Below are 16,054 nucleotides of genomic sequence, written 5' to 3'. Positions count from 1 at the left end.
ACCTTTATTTAATTAACTAGGCAAGTCATTTAAGAACACATTATTATTTACAATGACGGCCTACCCCCGGCCAAACCCTAACCCAGACAACACTTGGCCAATTTTGTGCCGCCCTATGAAACTCCCAATCATGGCATGTTGTGATACAGCCTGGAATCGAACCAGGGTCTGTAGTGACACCTCTAGCGCTGCGATGCAATGACTTAGACCGCTGCGCCACTCGGGAGCCCAAGGTCACACTAACTACAGGAATTATAATAATTATCATAAATTTACAGTAGCAACCAGGTATTTACTTAGTATTTTACATGGTAATTCCACAACAATAATCTATTAATTGTGTTTGTTAATTTGGGTTTCAATAAAACAAAGAAGCACTTGGCACCTTTTTCAATTGCTTTAAATTATTTTAGAAAGTACCCATTGACATTACAAAATGTCCTTGTAAATACCAGGAAAAACAAGTAGAAACATAACCATGAGATAAAGTGCACATTCCTAATCCCCTAGTTTATCAATATAGTCTACACAGGTTGCACTGGCTACGAACAGACACTGTAGGTGGGTTCACGTACTAAAAGGATGAAAATTATGTTCGAAATCTGATTGCCAACGGAAGTCGTTAAACCACCCGATTGCCCTCCCCGCTCTTCCTCTTCCCCATTTTTACTCTCTTGTTGTTCATTGATTGTCAAGAAGGCAACTTCTTCATTTACACACTATATAAAGCAAATGCGTTTCAGCTGTGGTCATACTGTCTGACTCAATCTGCCATGTTATTCCGTCATCCATTTGTCTGAGCACAATAAGCTATTTCTTTACGTGCACGTATCAATAAGATACTAAGACAGGGAAAATATAAGCTATAGTTTGGCATGGCATTGGAAGAAAACAAAGGGAGTGGTTAGTAACATGATGTCTGGACTACATCAGCTCTCTCCTCACAACAGACAGACTACTAAATGTGAAGGGGTGAAGAGACACTGGACTTGGAGAGGGCTAGTAGTAAGTGGGATGGACAAAGACACCACCTAACCCATATATGGGTCTGATTGGATCCCTATTCCCCTATGGTTTTACTGAGTACTCCAGAGCATATCTTAGCTCACTTAACCATCCTCATTTCATAACGTGTGATATACTACCTATGGCCCCGCAACTATCTAAATCCCTCCCCTCCGCCGAGAGAACTGTCTTTGACTGACAGGTTACTTATCAGCCACAGAGGAAGAACACACATGGTTTACACAAGAGCAAAGCAAACCAGACTAAGACCACTCACAAATAACAGGGCTGGCCTGAATGAGTCATACTGTACACATGAGAGAGAGAGGGGTTAGTGATCCCTGGTTTCTGCCTCAGTTCAACTGGACAGGGAGAGTTACTGGCCAGGGAGTGTAGTGTATCTCTGCGTCCCAAACAGCATCCATTTCCCTACATAATGCACTACTTTTGACCGCTAGAGCACTACACAGGGAAAGGGTGCCATATGGGATACATCCTATCTGGCCAGAGTCTAGTGTATGAGAGGAGACAGTGAGAGGAGCCACTGGTCTAGACCACCTCTGTTAAGGTGGGTCCCTGGGGCAGTCTAGCATCTCCTCTTTCTGGGCCTTTGTCCCTGAAGCCCTGCAGTTCTTATCGTCTATTTTCCTCCTCATACACACACACTGTGTGTGTGTGTGTGTGTGTAATATAGATCGTTATGGGTGATCTGAGTGGGGGTGCAGAGTCATAAGTCCATGTGACATACTGTAGATATATCATATTCTACAGGTCAAGAAGACACTTCTGTGTACATCCTGTTTCACAGTAACGGTTGGGGGCAGAACCGCAGTGTTCCCGTGTACTCCGCTCCCTCCACCTGCCTGCCAGCTATAAAAAGCAGGTCAGGCTGGATTGTTTGCCCAAGCATTTTTATACCCCGGAACCGAACAGAGCGCTGAACACAGTAGGAGTAAATGGCCTCTCTTATCGTCTTCGCTAGGGGGAACTTGTCATAACAGCGTCACACACTACCCCCCAAGCCAGCGGCCTGCCTGCCTGCCGACTCAGCCTGAGCATGGCCATGTGGCCAACGGCTACCCAGGACACACAGAAACACCATCTCTATCCAGACCTCTGCATCAAGACTATATATCAATGTAAAGATCTAACATACAACCTTACTCATTCAATCATATCCTGAATAAAAAGTATCATCGCATCAAACCATACCCTACATAAATATCACTCATCAACTGGATAACGGACACAAAACTAAAGAATTGTTGGTCTATGTATTCATTTGGTTGTTACATTGGCAGGTACAGTGTAATTACAGTTTAGGTACACATTATTAAAAAGTCCTTACAACAGACAGCAGCACCAGCAGTGTTTAGAATGGAAGGTGGGACAAAGCTGTTATGTACTTGAGGAAAGGGCTCTTTGCTTTAATGCTGTGGAGGTAAAAGTCCACCTGTACTACAGGAAGGCACACCGAAGACAAAACATTGCAGCAGTTACTGCAAAAGTAAATAGTTTGACAAAGATTAGGCTACTGCAAGTACAGGTAACTGCCAAAATAATGGAAACACTTTACTAAATGAGGGATACAAAGTATATTGAAAGCAGGTGCTTCCACACAGGTGTGGTTCCTGAGTTAATTAAGCAATTTACATGATATTATGATTAGGGTCATGTATAAAAATTCTGTGCAGGCCTTTATTTTGGCTACCTTGGCTATTCCTCCTTAGGATGGCAATGCCCCCATCCACAGGGCACGAGTGGTCACTGAATGCTTTGATGAGCGTGAAAATGATAAACCATATTCCATAGCAGTCTCAGTCACCAGATCTCAACTCAATTGAACACTTTTGGGAGCGGTGTCTGAGACAGCGTTTCCCACCACCTTCAACAAAACACCAAATGATGGAATTTCTCTTAGAAGAATGGTGTTGCATCCCTCCGATAGAGTTCCAGACCCTTGTAGAATCTATGCCAAGATGCATTGAAGCTGTCCTGGCTCATGGTGGCCCAACACCCTATTAAGACACTATGTTTTAGCAGAGAAGTTTGGAACTCTTTCTTATTGGTCTATTAACTAATTTACCGCTTAGTAATGTCACCAGGCAGGCCAAAACTCCATCCCAATGAAAAAGAATAACATTTCAGCTGGTATTTTCAAACCGCATTATCATAATTTTCACAATTTCACAGTATTATTCCAACCTCATAGTGTGGTAATCAGTGGTGGTCGGTGCCGTTTAGGGCATGGCTTTATTTCCATTACAGCATATTGGATGACTGTCATTCATATTCAATTCACTCAGCTCAATGTAACATAAATAGGTTTAGGCTACTACATGATACACATATTTGCTTTATACCCATCATGAGGTTGCTAATTGGTGTAATCAAGGTGACAGACAGTAGCTAGGTTTCCATCCAATTTGCAACAGATTTTCATGTGAATATTCTAAAATCTGCATAAAACATTATGACTTTTTCCCACCAGAAATGTGTCTACATCAAACTGACTTTTTGCAGATAAAACGCTGTGCGTGATGACGTAGTGCACATAAAAATATATTTTGCCATTGAATTCCCATGTACAGAATGAAAAATACAGGTTAAATGGGTTTCCATTGCATTTTCAACCCTACTGATGGTTTTGTCACAAAAACTGTTGCGGTATACATCAAATGTTCCCACTCTGGCCTAGGCATTGGCAATCTAGCCAACAGCTCACAGATACAGTGCGGGTAGGCTACCTACATGAGACTATTATGGATATAATTGGAAATAGTGGCGCCGGAGGGGATGGCCGCCGTTTTACGGCCTCCTGACCAATTGTGCTATATTGTGTGTTTTTTTTGTGCTCTGATCCAAAACCAATGCTGTACATAATGTTTTGGCCATCGTTTCATATGACCGAAAAGAGCTACTGGACATCAAAACAGCAATTACTGACCTTGATTTGGATGAGGACTTCTACTTCAACAAATTGAAGGCTAAGGACATAATGCTCATCCCAGACCAGGCCCAAATCCCTGTCATTCGGACTAGGCGGAGCTATAGGGGTCGGCGTGAGAGATATGTAACGAGACTGCGACGGCGAGTGCATAAGTTGCCATTACCCTCCGTTGTATTGACAAACATGCAAGCACTGGAAAATAAACTGGATGAGCTCCGTTCAAGACTATCCTATCAACGTGATCTGAAGAACTGCAATATACTATGTTTCACTGAGTTGTGGCTGAACAATGATATGGAAAATACAATATAAATCTAGCTGTTTTTTCTATAAATCGGCAGGACAGAACAGCTGCGTCCGGTAAGCTCAGGAGAGAGGGGGTGTGTCACTTTGTCGACAACAATTGGTGCACAATCTCTAATATTAAGGAAGCCTCAAGGATCTGCTCACCGGAGTTAGAATGGCCTGGTGTAGACCACACTATCTACCAAGAGAGTTTCCATCAACTTTTTTTGTAGCCGTCTATTTACCACCACAAACCGATGCTGGCACTAACACCACACTCAACGAGCTGTAAAAGGCCATAAGCAAACAAGAAAATGCTCACCCAGATGCGGCGCTCCTAATGGCTGAGGATTTTAATGCAGGGAAACCTAATTTCTACCAGCATGTCTCCTGTGCAACGAGGCAAAAAAACAACAACAAAAAACTCTAGATCACCTCTACACACAGAGACACATACAAAGCTCTCCCTCGACCTCTATTTAGCAAATCTGACCATAACTCCATCCTCTTAATTCCTGCTTACAAGAAAAACTCCAACAGGACGTACGGGTGATGCACGCAATACGGATGTGGTGCGATGAAGTGGATGCTAAGCAGACCTTAGACTGGGGCGAAAGTTCACTTTCCAACAGAACAAATGACCCTAAACACACAGCCAAGACAACGCAGGAGTGTCTTTGGAAAAAGTCTCTGAATATCCTTGAGTGGCCCAGCCAGAGCCTGGACTTGAACCCAATCGAACATCTCTGGAGGCCTGAAAATAGCTGTGCAGCGACGCTCCCCATCCAACCTGACAGAGCTTCAGAGGTTCTGCAGAGAATGGGAGAAACTCCCCAAATACAAGTGTGCCAAGCTTGTAGCGTCATACCCATGCAGACTAGAGTCTGTAACCACTGCCAATGATGCTTCAACAAAGTACTGAGTACATGGTCTGAATACTTAAGTAAATGTGATTTCATTTTATTAATTATAAATTAGCAAAAAGGTCTAAAACCTGCTTCTTGCTTTGTCATTATGGGGAATTGTGTGTAGATTGATGAGAGATATATTTTTTATCAATTTTAGAATAAGGCTGTAACAAAATGTGAAAAAAGTCAAGGGGCCCGAATACACTGTATGTTCTGGTATTCATCCGATGGCATTTTTGGAGTTTACCACTTCAGTCAATGGCTTCATTAATAAGAGCATTGATGACGTAGTCCCCACCGTGACCGTACGTACAGTTGAAGTCGGAAGTTTACATACACATTAGCCAAATACATTTAAAGTCAGTTTTTCACAATTCACGAATGCTGTCATCAATCCACGGTTTCTGGTTAGGGAAGGTTTTAATAGTCATAGTGGGTAAAACATCATCCTATACACTTCCTTATAAACTCGCTCCCCGAGAAAGCATATACAGTTGAAGTCGGAAGTTTACATACACATAAGCCAAATACATTTAAAAACTCAGTTTTTCACAATTCCTGACATTTAATCCTAGTAAAAATTCCCCGTCTTAGGTCAGTTAGGATCACCACTATTTTAAGAATGTGAAATGTCAGAATAATAGTAGAGAATTATTTATTTATGTTATCACATTCACAGTGGGTCAGAAGTTGACAAGCATCCCACAATAAGTTGGGTGAATTTTGGCCCATTCCTCCTGACAGGGCTGGTGTAACTGAGTCAGGTTTCTAGGCCTCCTTGCTCACACACGCTTTTTCAGTTCTGCCCACAAATTGTCTATAGGATGAGGTCAGGGTTTTGTGACGGCCACTCCAATACCTTGACTTTGTTGTCCTTAAGCCATTTTCCACAACTTTGTATGTATGCTTGGGGTCATTGTCAATTTGGAAGACCCATTTGCGACCAAGCTTTAACTTCCTGACTGATGTCTTGAGATGTTGCTTCAATATATCCTGAAAGATGCCACCCTACAAAGGGCAATGTCCCCAATCACTGCCCTGAAGCATTGGGATATATTTTTTTAGACTAGAGGAAAGGGTGCCTCCTACTGGCCCTCCAACACCACTTCCAGCAGCATCTGGCCTCCCATCCAGGGACTGACCAGGACCAACCATGCTTAGCTTCAGAAACAAGCCAGCAGTGGGATGCAGGGTGGTATGCTGCTGGCTTGCACACTCTTGCTGCATCAAGGTGATCTCGGGTGTAGTTATTAGTCCAAACAGTTGCAAAAAAGGAACACCAACTACAGTTTCTATAGGACAAATTCAGGTAGGTCCATCCCGTTTAAAAAAAAGTTTTGCAACAGAATCAGCGGAATTAATACACCCCTGATAACCTCTCCAAGACAAACCTTCATACCATAACTGCTAACATTAACCACTACACAGCCTACATCTTTGACACCCTATTAGCCAATGTCATAGTCAAGATAGCTACTAGAATTAAAGGGCGTAAGTAAGCCGACAATCCATGTGTATAATCACACAGTAATGTACAGCAACAAGTTTAGCAGTTACACCGGTGAGCACCGGCGGCAATAATTTAATAAAACCGGAAGCTTACTTTGACTTGGAAGAGCTGCAGTGTAACATAAATAGCATTCCTCTCTGAGTAAAGTTGTCTCTCAAATTTGTAAGAAATGTAATTGTTCAAAACTTTAAACACACACACACACACACACACACACATATAACACAGTACCAGTTAGTCGTTCGGACACATCTTTATTTTTACCATTTACTACATTGTAGGATAATACTGAAGACATCAAAACTGACACATACGGAATCATGTAGTAACCAAAAAAAAGTGTTAAACAAATCAAAATATGTTTGAGATTCTTCAAAGTAGCCACCCTTTGTATTAACGACAGCTTTGCACACTCTTGGCATTCTCTCAACCAGCTTTGTGAGATAAAAAAGTAAATTTGTGGAATTTCTTTCCTTCTTAATGCATTTGAGCCAATCGATTGTGTTGTGACAAGGTAGGGGTGGTAAACAAAAAATAAATGGTAAAAGACCAAGACCATATTATGGCAAGAACAGCTCAAATAAGCAAACCGAAACAACAGTCCATCATTACTTTAACACATGAAGGTCAGTCAATCAGGAACATTTCAAGAACTTTCAAAGTTTCTTAAAGTGCAGTTGCAAAAACCATCAAGCGCTATGACGAAACTGGCTCTCATGAGGACCGCCACAGGAAAGGAAGACAGAGTTAACTCTGCTGCAGAAGATAAGTTCATTAGTGTTACCAGCCTCAGAAAATGCAGCCCAAATAAATGCTTCACAGAGTTCATGTAACAGACAGGGGCGGAAATCCCGGGGGGGACACGACTCCCCCATCCTGGGAAAAATATGATTTGTCCCCCCCAATATATCACTGTAAACATAACTATGTAATTTAAATAATATTAATAATACGCAATGAAAGCAATTGTGCTGATTATAGACACTTAATAGCGTGTTTTTAAGTTTCAAAAGATTGCGACCTCCCCACCCTTTGCCTCACAATGGTTTGATCCACTGCCAGTTCCTTAGTTGGCAAGGTAACAGAGGGGTCATGTCTACTGTCTGAAAGGCACTCAATGCACGTAACTGACGTGAGGTTCATCCAGTCAATCGTGCCAATGCAATGTTTTGTTTTATGTTGGCAGGGTTCACACACACACTAGCTGAATATGCAGAGCTAGCGCGCAAATATTAACTATTAAGCTAGCTAGTACCTATTCCATTTATGTGGCGTCGTCAAAGATGGAATCTTTGCTATCGTCAATTTATTCCAAGATCAGCATGCAGATGATGTAAGTTAGTGCTTCAAAGTCCCTGTGATAAGGTTAGCGATAAACTGAAGTCCAAACTGAACAGAATAACACTGTCTTCTACCATTGTCTTAAATATATTTAATGGTCTCGTTGCAAAAGCTAAATTGTCGCAAGGGAACTTTTATTTATTTATTTTATTTCACCTTTATTTAACCCGGGTAGCAAAGATTATAGCAAACACCACTGAAACGGAATTGGTGCTCGCTAGCTTTGCAAATTCAGCTATTGTTGGAAGCCAGCCAATATGAAACAAACTATTAAAATTACAAAAGGTTGCAGCATATGTTGTGTAAATGGTGAACTCATACAGCTGTCAACTCTTGTCACTGCAATCCGTTTCACATTTGCTAGCTACCTTTTAGATCGAAGCCCAAATTGAATGATAGAAGATAAGATGATAGAAGCCCATCTCCTACTGTAAATAACCTACACACTGTGTGTGTGTAGCCAGCCAGCCAGCCAGCCAGCCAGGTAGAAAAATGGCAGAAAAATAAAAAAGACGGACATCAGAGTATTTTTCAGTACACCAAAACGCAAAGTAAGAACCCTAGTAGCCTAATATCTCAAAGACTAGTTGATAAAATGTTCATAAGAAAGAAATGAAATTCTAATGGTCATGTTTCACAATGATGTCATTAGGCAGACCACGCAACAGATGGCACACAGACAGCAGAGTTGGAGACAGATATGCAGGGACAAACTGGCAGAGACAGGGAGTCTCAGGTAAGTTTGTTGAGTCTTTGTTTGGCAACATTATGAAAGGTTCTCCATTTTTTGGACTTGTAAAATAGGAACATAATTGGAAAATGCCATGGATACCCCCACTCTCAACTTAAACTGGTGATTGAACTAAGATTTGTTAAAGGCAATAGTATTGCTGTTGTGATTAGTTGTGTAGTTTTGGGTACCGGTAGTTAGGAGTATGGCAAACACCTTATTTCTTTGGTTCCTCAATATACATTTACCATGTTACAATGTAGGCTGTGTTTTACAGCACTACTTTTGGTGTCCCCCTCAGGAATTGCTCGAGAAAATGTAATGTAATTGTCCCCTCCAAAGTTGATATCAGATTTTCGCCCCTGGTAACAGACACATCTCGACATCACAACTAGTGATGCACCGATATGACATTTTTGCCCGATATCCGATATTTTCCTTGCCAAAAAAAACCTGATACCGATAACCGATGTTTATACTTTTATTTTGAAGGCAAACTGCAAATTCCACTACTGTGCCTAATCCTTATTGTGGCTAGCTTCACAACACATAACCCGGTCTGGCCGAGCCTCACTAGCCAGATGACGCTAGCTGGCTGCTTATAACGTTAACTTTGGGAAACAGGGTTAAGTAGCTGGCTAGCTATTTATTTTCATGAACTGAAGTTTAATTTCAATAGGCGAACAACCAGTGGCAACCTAGCTAATACTTACTCATAAGGATTCCTAAATCATTGCTAAGATTAATGAAAATGACTGCAGTTTCTACTGTTTTCAGGCTGGTTGTATTGGTGCTAGCTAGGTACGAAGCTAAAGCTAGCTACCCCAGAAGTTGCGGTCGAACAAATTATGCTTTATTACCAACATGGTATTGTAAACACATCGTTCATGGCCGGTGTTTGCAGACTTTTTTGTACAGCTTTGACAGTGCTACTGTATATTAATTGAAACGCAAAGACCCAAACGGCGTTCCATAGTATGTATGTCGTGAAGCTAATAGCAGTAACTCAGGTAGGGCAACATCTGAAAAATAGCTCACTTGGTAGTCTGTACCGGTGCTCAACCAGTCGGCGAAAGCCAACATCACCCACGACAGAGAACAGTTGTTTGTCAAGGGCAATGAATTCTATTATCTTGGCGTTAATGGATTTAGCCTTTGAGTTGTCTCACTGAAATGTTCTTACTCTTTAAAATGACTGCTCGACTTGTTGACTGCTCGATCCACACAGAAGACATTGTGGGCTAGGTTAGGAATGCTGTGTTGCACGTGTAGCGCAAAATTTTATGTGGCGTCATTACGTCATGTACCTACGTTATATAGGTATGCACGTCAGCTTTGACATCGGTTTTGCACATCGGCGTTAAACTAGACATCAGGCCGATACTGATGTTGGCATTTTTAGCTAATAATCGTCCGATTCCCATATGTTCACCGATATATCGTGCATCCCTAATCACAACCACAGCATTCTGCAGCGATACGCCATCCCATTTGGTTTGCGCTTAGCGGGAGTATCATTTGTTTTTCAACAGGACAATGACACAACACACCTCCAGGCTGTGTAAGGGCAATTTGACCAAGAAGGAGAGTGATGGAGTGCTGCATCAGATGACCTGGCCGAGCTCAACCCAATTGAGATGGTTTGGGATGAGTTTTCCTGATTGACTGATCTTCATGTCTTAAAGTAATGAAGGACTGTCATTTCTCTTTGCTTTTTTGAGCTGTTCTAGCCATAATATGGACTTGGTCTTTTACCAGATAAGGCTATCTTCTGTATACCACCTCTACCTTGTCAGAACACAATTGATTGGCTCAATCGCATTAAGGAGGAAAGAAATTCCCCAAATTAACTTTTCAAGAAAGCACGCACCTGTTAATTAAAATGTATTCCAGATGACTACCTCATGAAGCTGGTTGAAAGAATGCCAAGAGTGTGCAAAGCTGTCATCAAGGCAAAGGGTGGGTACCTTGAAGAATCTAAAATATATTTTGATTCATTTAACACTTTTTTGGTTACTACATCATTGCATATGTGTTATTTCATAGGTTTGATGTCTTTACTATTATTTTACAATGTAGAAAATAGTAAAAATAAAGAAAAACCCTTGAATGAGTAGGTGTGTCCAAACTTTTGACTGGTACTGTATGTAATATATATAAATAGATTTTGCTGTGTTTTTTATATATATTATAAAAAACACAGAAAAATCTAGTTTTTGACTGCACTGGGCCTTCATGTAAGTATTCTCTCTTTAGAGGCGGTTCTTGCCTCAGAGGTCAGAGGTGAAACCGTTTACAATGGCTCCAGGAGGGCCAAAGAGCAGAGCGTCACAATTCACGCTACACTGTCCCCAGAGTAAATAGCAGGAAGGTGTAATAACTCATCCACACACCAAACAGGCAACATTTCCTCTGTAACCCTGCCAACTTCCCTCCACTAACAGGCCACTCACCGATTCCATTAACACTGTTCACAGTCATCAGCTCTATAGACCATAACGTAAGAGCAAAAGAAACTGATACACACAACACTCCACCAACAAAATGAGCAAACAGACTATTTAAAACCCTCTCAATTCCAACTTAATCTGTCATCCTCTAATAGGTAGAAAAATCAACCACTTTTAGCATTATGCTGATGCTGTACTTTTCTCTCCTTTTTTCCCCCCTTTTAGCAGTATCAAGTTATGCTCTTCATTTTTAGCCAAAAAAAGCACATTCAAGATAATCATCAATGAACACAAATTTCCCTGCATCTCAAATGGTATCTTACATGGAATCTACACTGAGTAATATGTGGTATTAGTTTTAATTAAATTAGTCAACTACAATGCTTGCTAGGGGAAAAAAATGGGGCGGGGAAAAAGACGAGGTTGAAAAAGAGAGGAGGGAGAGAAATGCATTCACACCTATCATCTAATCATACAACAACATTAATCACATTAACGGTGGAACTGATTGCCAGGGTCCAGGCCTTGCTGCTCCTACGTGTCGCTTTGCTATTGCAGTGGAGTCTTAGCTCCTGCCTGCTCTGTGCTGATAACAACTTTAATCATACTTGGCAATCTCTATCTGCACCGGAGATCGGCCCCCAGGGCTTATCAAAAGTTCACATCGAGCTAAAAGCAGAACAAATACGGAAAAACACACAAGAGAAAGCCACCAAGGCGCTGTGTGTATATATGGGCATATGGGTTTATGAGTGTGTGTGTTTGTCTAACACGGTGGGGTTTTTTTTGGTACTGGCTTGGGAAGATTGGATCAATGTTTCAATTGTATAACTATGAAACTGTCATGTGACCCATAAAGATAAAAGTATATGTCAGATAATATAGAAAAGGGTTACAATCATCCATACAAATGTTACAAATATAAAATCTCAATTAAAAAGTTGATGCATAAATAAACTTCCATGGTCTGAAGAGATAAGGTCATTGGGTAATTCAGAGGTGGCTGAACCTATAGACATGACATCATGGTTTCTATAAGAGGCCATGCATTATTCACGGTGACCTCTGAGCTTTACCCATGAAGTCATGAGGGCAGAGCTGCAGAGAGAGCTACAGCTGTATCTGTGGATCTGCCTGAGCTTATCTACCAGTGATCAGCAGGCGGCCTTATCAGCCCTGCACATCTCAGAGGGGAAGCTGCCTGCTTTAAACCTACAATACATCCATCTACCATGTCTGTATTCCTGGCTCTTTTTGTTGTTGCCTTATCAGACCTGCCATCCCTGTTTCTGGTCTTATCCTCTTCTCCCACTTTTTAAAGTATCTAGAGATACACCCAGCTAGTCCCAAACAACAACACAAACACGACAAAGATGAGAATGCAGCAGCCGAATGTAATTATAATGCAAGCTCCATCCCAATCGCCTCCATCTGTCTCATGCTCATAATATCGGAGAGCGATCGCCGCCCTGCTTATCCTGTCTCCCATCTCAACCGCCAAAATAAAAGCCCTGGGATCCGGATGCAGTGGGCTGCATGCATATCTTTCCATCAAGGAGGGATGGATAATCAGTTTGAGAGATCTTCACCGTTGGGAAAATGACGCACAAAAGAAGCAGACAAATATCTACCCTGAATTTAGGCTTTCAGCTTCTGTAATGCTGGACACAACATTTGTTGTTGGACCATCATTCCAAATGCTGCCACCATCATTCCAGCAAGTGTGCTATAACCATAACATAAAATACAGGCTGGTACGAAGAAGCAAGCTTGTGATGCTTATGGAACAATATTGTGGACGTAATCCAACCCCAAGTCTTTATCACCACTCCTCCTCCATTAAAATGTCTGCCAAGGCACAAGAGAATCATGAGACTTGTTTCTCTGTGCACCGTCAAGAGGCCGGGGAAGCATGATGGTGTAAGAACTGATAAAGACAAAGGCTATGACAACCCTGAGACGCATACATCCTTTCCAGGGTCTGGACTATATCCACATTCCACGCTAGACTGATGTGTGATCAGTTGATAGACCACTATTGATAGACCACTATGAAAAGGAAATAACAAATAGTTTTTTTGTATTATTTAAATTACAACTAGCTAGCCTACAGAACATCAACAACATAACATGAAAGGATTTGACTTATAGTCAAAGACTTTAAAACCTCTCACTCTCATGTAGCCTTTTCCAGTGGCTGCTTTGATGATGGCATGTTGCAGATCCTATTTGGAGTAGATTTGGGCCATTGGCATGAACGCCCAATGGTGTGCCTTTTACTAGAAGCTTTGTTATGTGCACTTTACACACAGTGCTTAATGTATACTACTGTTACCTTATGTGATTTCTCTATCCTTTTCAAGAGTTGCTTTCTGCTTTATTTTTGAGCAGCCCTTTTAAACTCAACCTCCAAGATATTGCTACTGTGTTTATCAGACGAAGGCATCTCTTCTGGATGAAGAACTGAAACAGCGCCTGGCACCAGAGCAAAACAACTTCTCAGCAGTAGTCAGTAAGTGAGGGTGTGTGTGAGAGAGAGAGTAAATATTATTTATATTTTCATTAACTGCATAATCATGCAAACCTTCACACATTTTGTAAACAGGAAGAACTTGTCAAGCAAGGAGACCAAGCACCAGACCAAAATAAAAACAATTTTAAATGGAAGCCTATGCATTATGGAGTTAAAAGGATAGATGAAAAAATATCCTATTGTAACCCACTATCAGCAGGCAAGATCAGCTAGGCGCGCTATCTGACGCCCCATCTCTGGAAAAAGAACAGTAAAGCCGGGGGAAAATGCAACGTCAGCCTCAGTGCAGCCTCAGACAGAAAACAAATAAAAAAAGATCACATTTTAATCTTTATCTCGGCTGAGATCGGATCGCTGTATATCTGCGTTCACATCACCTTTTTCAGAGAACAGTGACGTTTCCACAACAGAATTAAACAGGAAGCCACTGTTTCAGTTCAGTTGCCAATGGACAAAACGTTTTTAAAAGAGCAAATTCAACTTTTTATTAAGCCTACAGCAACTGTAAATAAAGTAAAGATAAACTGCAAGTTAGGCTAAATGGCCCTAACTAATTAGGTAACAAAATGTTTAAATCTACTGCGATAGACCGCATTAAGCATTTTTCAAATGTAACCTAGCCTAGATCTAAAAGAATAATAGCTTTCACTCTATGATGTTTCACACATTTAATCATTTATTGCACACTCTCACTGTGGAGAGTTGAGCTGGAGAGCCTGCAGATGTTGCTTGCCACTGAGTGAGATGTGCTTTATCACATTTAAAATAAAACATGACATTATTTTGAAATTAATTTTGAATATATATGCTATAGTAGGGCCTATTTAACATTTATAATAGAAGGCTAGCCTACGTGCTCAATATTATGCTAGCTGACTATATTTTAAATTGGTTTGTGTCAGTAACCTAGGCTATCATTAAAAATGTTGGCTACCCTACACAAAATGAAGAAACAATGCACATTTTCACAACATTCTTAAAAAATATATTGTTACATAATAACATTTTTTAATTAGGTTTGAGGGAAATGCTGGAAATATTATGTTGGTCACTGCTGAATTTCACAAACCTGTCAAAGTATATATTTCACACTCCCAACTGCACAATGACACTTAAAGGGGAAATCTGCAGTAGATACATACATTTTGTTGAGTTATAAATTAATATTTACCCATTGATTCTTTAAGAATATAACTTATACATGCCTCATGAGATTAGTTCAACTCCTGTACCCCATCAGAACCCAAAATATAAGCTTGTTTTGGGCTATTCCAATGTTTGTAAACAAAGTACTTGTAAACAAATGCTATATAGACTCAAAACATGGTTACAACTATAATGATCCCTCCTTGCATCCATAGCTCTTTGAGAGTGGTTACATTTACCCAGCCCAATCCCTCAGTTTTTTAGCGAAACAGTAGCGGGGATCTCGCTTTGTTATTGTTTTAACAGCTGATTGCCGCTTTAAAGATAAATGTGAACTTATTTGTTCTTACGTTTGATCTGCCGGGGTTTGCTCTGCTTTCTTCGGGACATGGCTTTCCCCTGTTCTTGTTCAGCTGAAAAGAAGTGATCTTCTTCCCAAGAAGAACTCTACTAGCAATGAAACACAGCTCGATCTCCACCCGGAGATATCCGCATGACCTGCACTTTGATATTCTTTGACGCGCGATAACTACCTGTGGTCAAGTAAGCTTCAGCTACTTTTAAATCTTTTAAGTCTTCCCAGATGTGCGGTCTTCTCCTAGCTCTTCCTCCTCTTCCTTGTGATGTCTTGACTGTCACCGAAGGGATGCCAGTGCCTGCAGTTGTGTCGCTATCATTATTGTATTAAATGTTGCCGCTTGATTGTTTTCGTTTTTCCTTTATGTTTTTCCCTAGTCCGCTCCACGCTCTAGAACTAGCAGCCAGTATCAATGGAGCGCGAGCATGACACTAAACAGTACAGCTGATATGGAGACATGACACGCCCCTCTAACGCCACCTGCGTCTGACGTAGTTATAGCGTCTCGATGATGGGCGTATATTTTTTTATGTCAATAGTAGGCCCCCAGATCCTTGATTGTATACCTACTTTGATTTTATCCATTTATTACGTTTATTTTGACTGTTTATCTTAACTTGTCTAGGTTTATCTGGAAGGTTTATCAAAAACGGAAAAGATTATGGCATTTATAATTACATAATCTGGTAATAGTAGCCTATAATTCACTGCAAATCTGTATCTTTATAATGTACAAACTATAAGCCTAATAGTCCATCCCTTGTAATTTGCCTACAAGACGACAGACAGTTATGATAAAATTGAAGTTGATGAGAAATGAAGACATTGGAAAGTATTT

At 40.8% G+C, this 16,054-nt stretch overlaps 1 protein-coding gene across 2 annotated transcripts in view; it reads right to left on the bottom strand.

Moving 5' to 3' along the window:
* The window catches only part of zfpm1 (zinc finger protein, FOG family member 1), an 82,645-nt gene extending 66,984 nt beyond the window's left edge, over window positions 1-15,661 (bottom strand). For both annotated transcript variants that reach the window (XM_045688165.1, XM_014124275.2), the window contains exon 1: window positions 15,209-15,661. Coding sequence is in view for 1 of the 2 variants with exons in the window: in XM_014124275.2 (XP_013979750.2) it covers window positions 15,209-15,248 (40 nt within the window). In the remaining variant the exon portion in view is untranslated. The remainder of the gene's footprint in view (window positions 1-15,208) is intronic.
* Window positions 15,662-16,054: the final 393 nt, after the last annotated feature.

This window comes from Salmo salar, chromosome ssa10 (genome assembly GCF_905237065.1).
Source record: "Salmo salar chromosome ssa10, Ssal_v3.1, whole genome shotgun sequence".
Taxonomy (NCBI): domain Eukaryota; kingdom Metazoa; phylum Chordata; class Actinopteri; order Salmoniformes; family Salmonidae; genus Salmo; species Salmo salar.
Note: the sequence above shows the minus strand (reverse complement) of the source record. Positions and strands in the feature narration are given on the sequence as shown.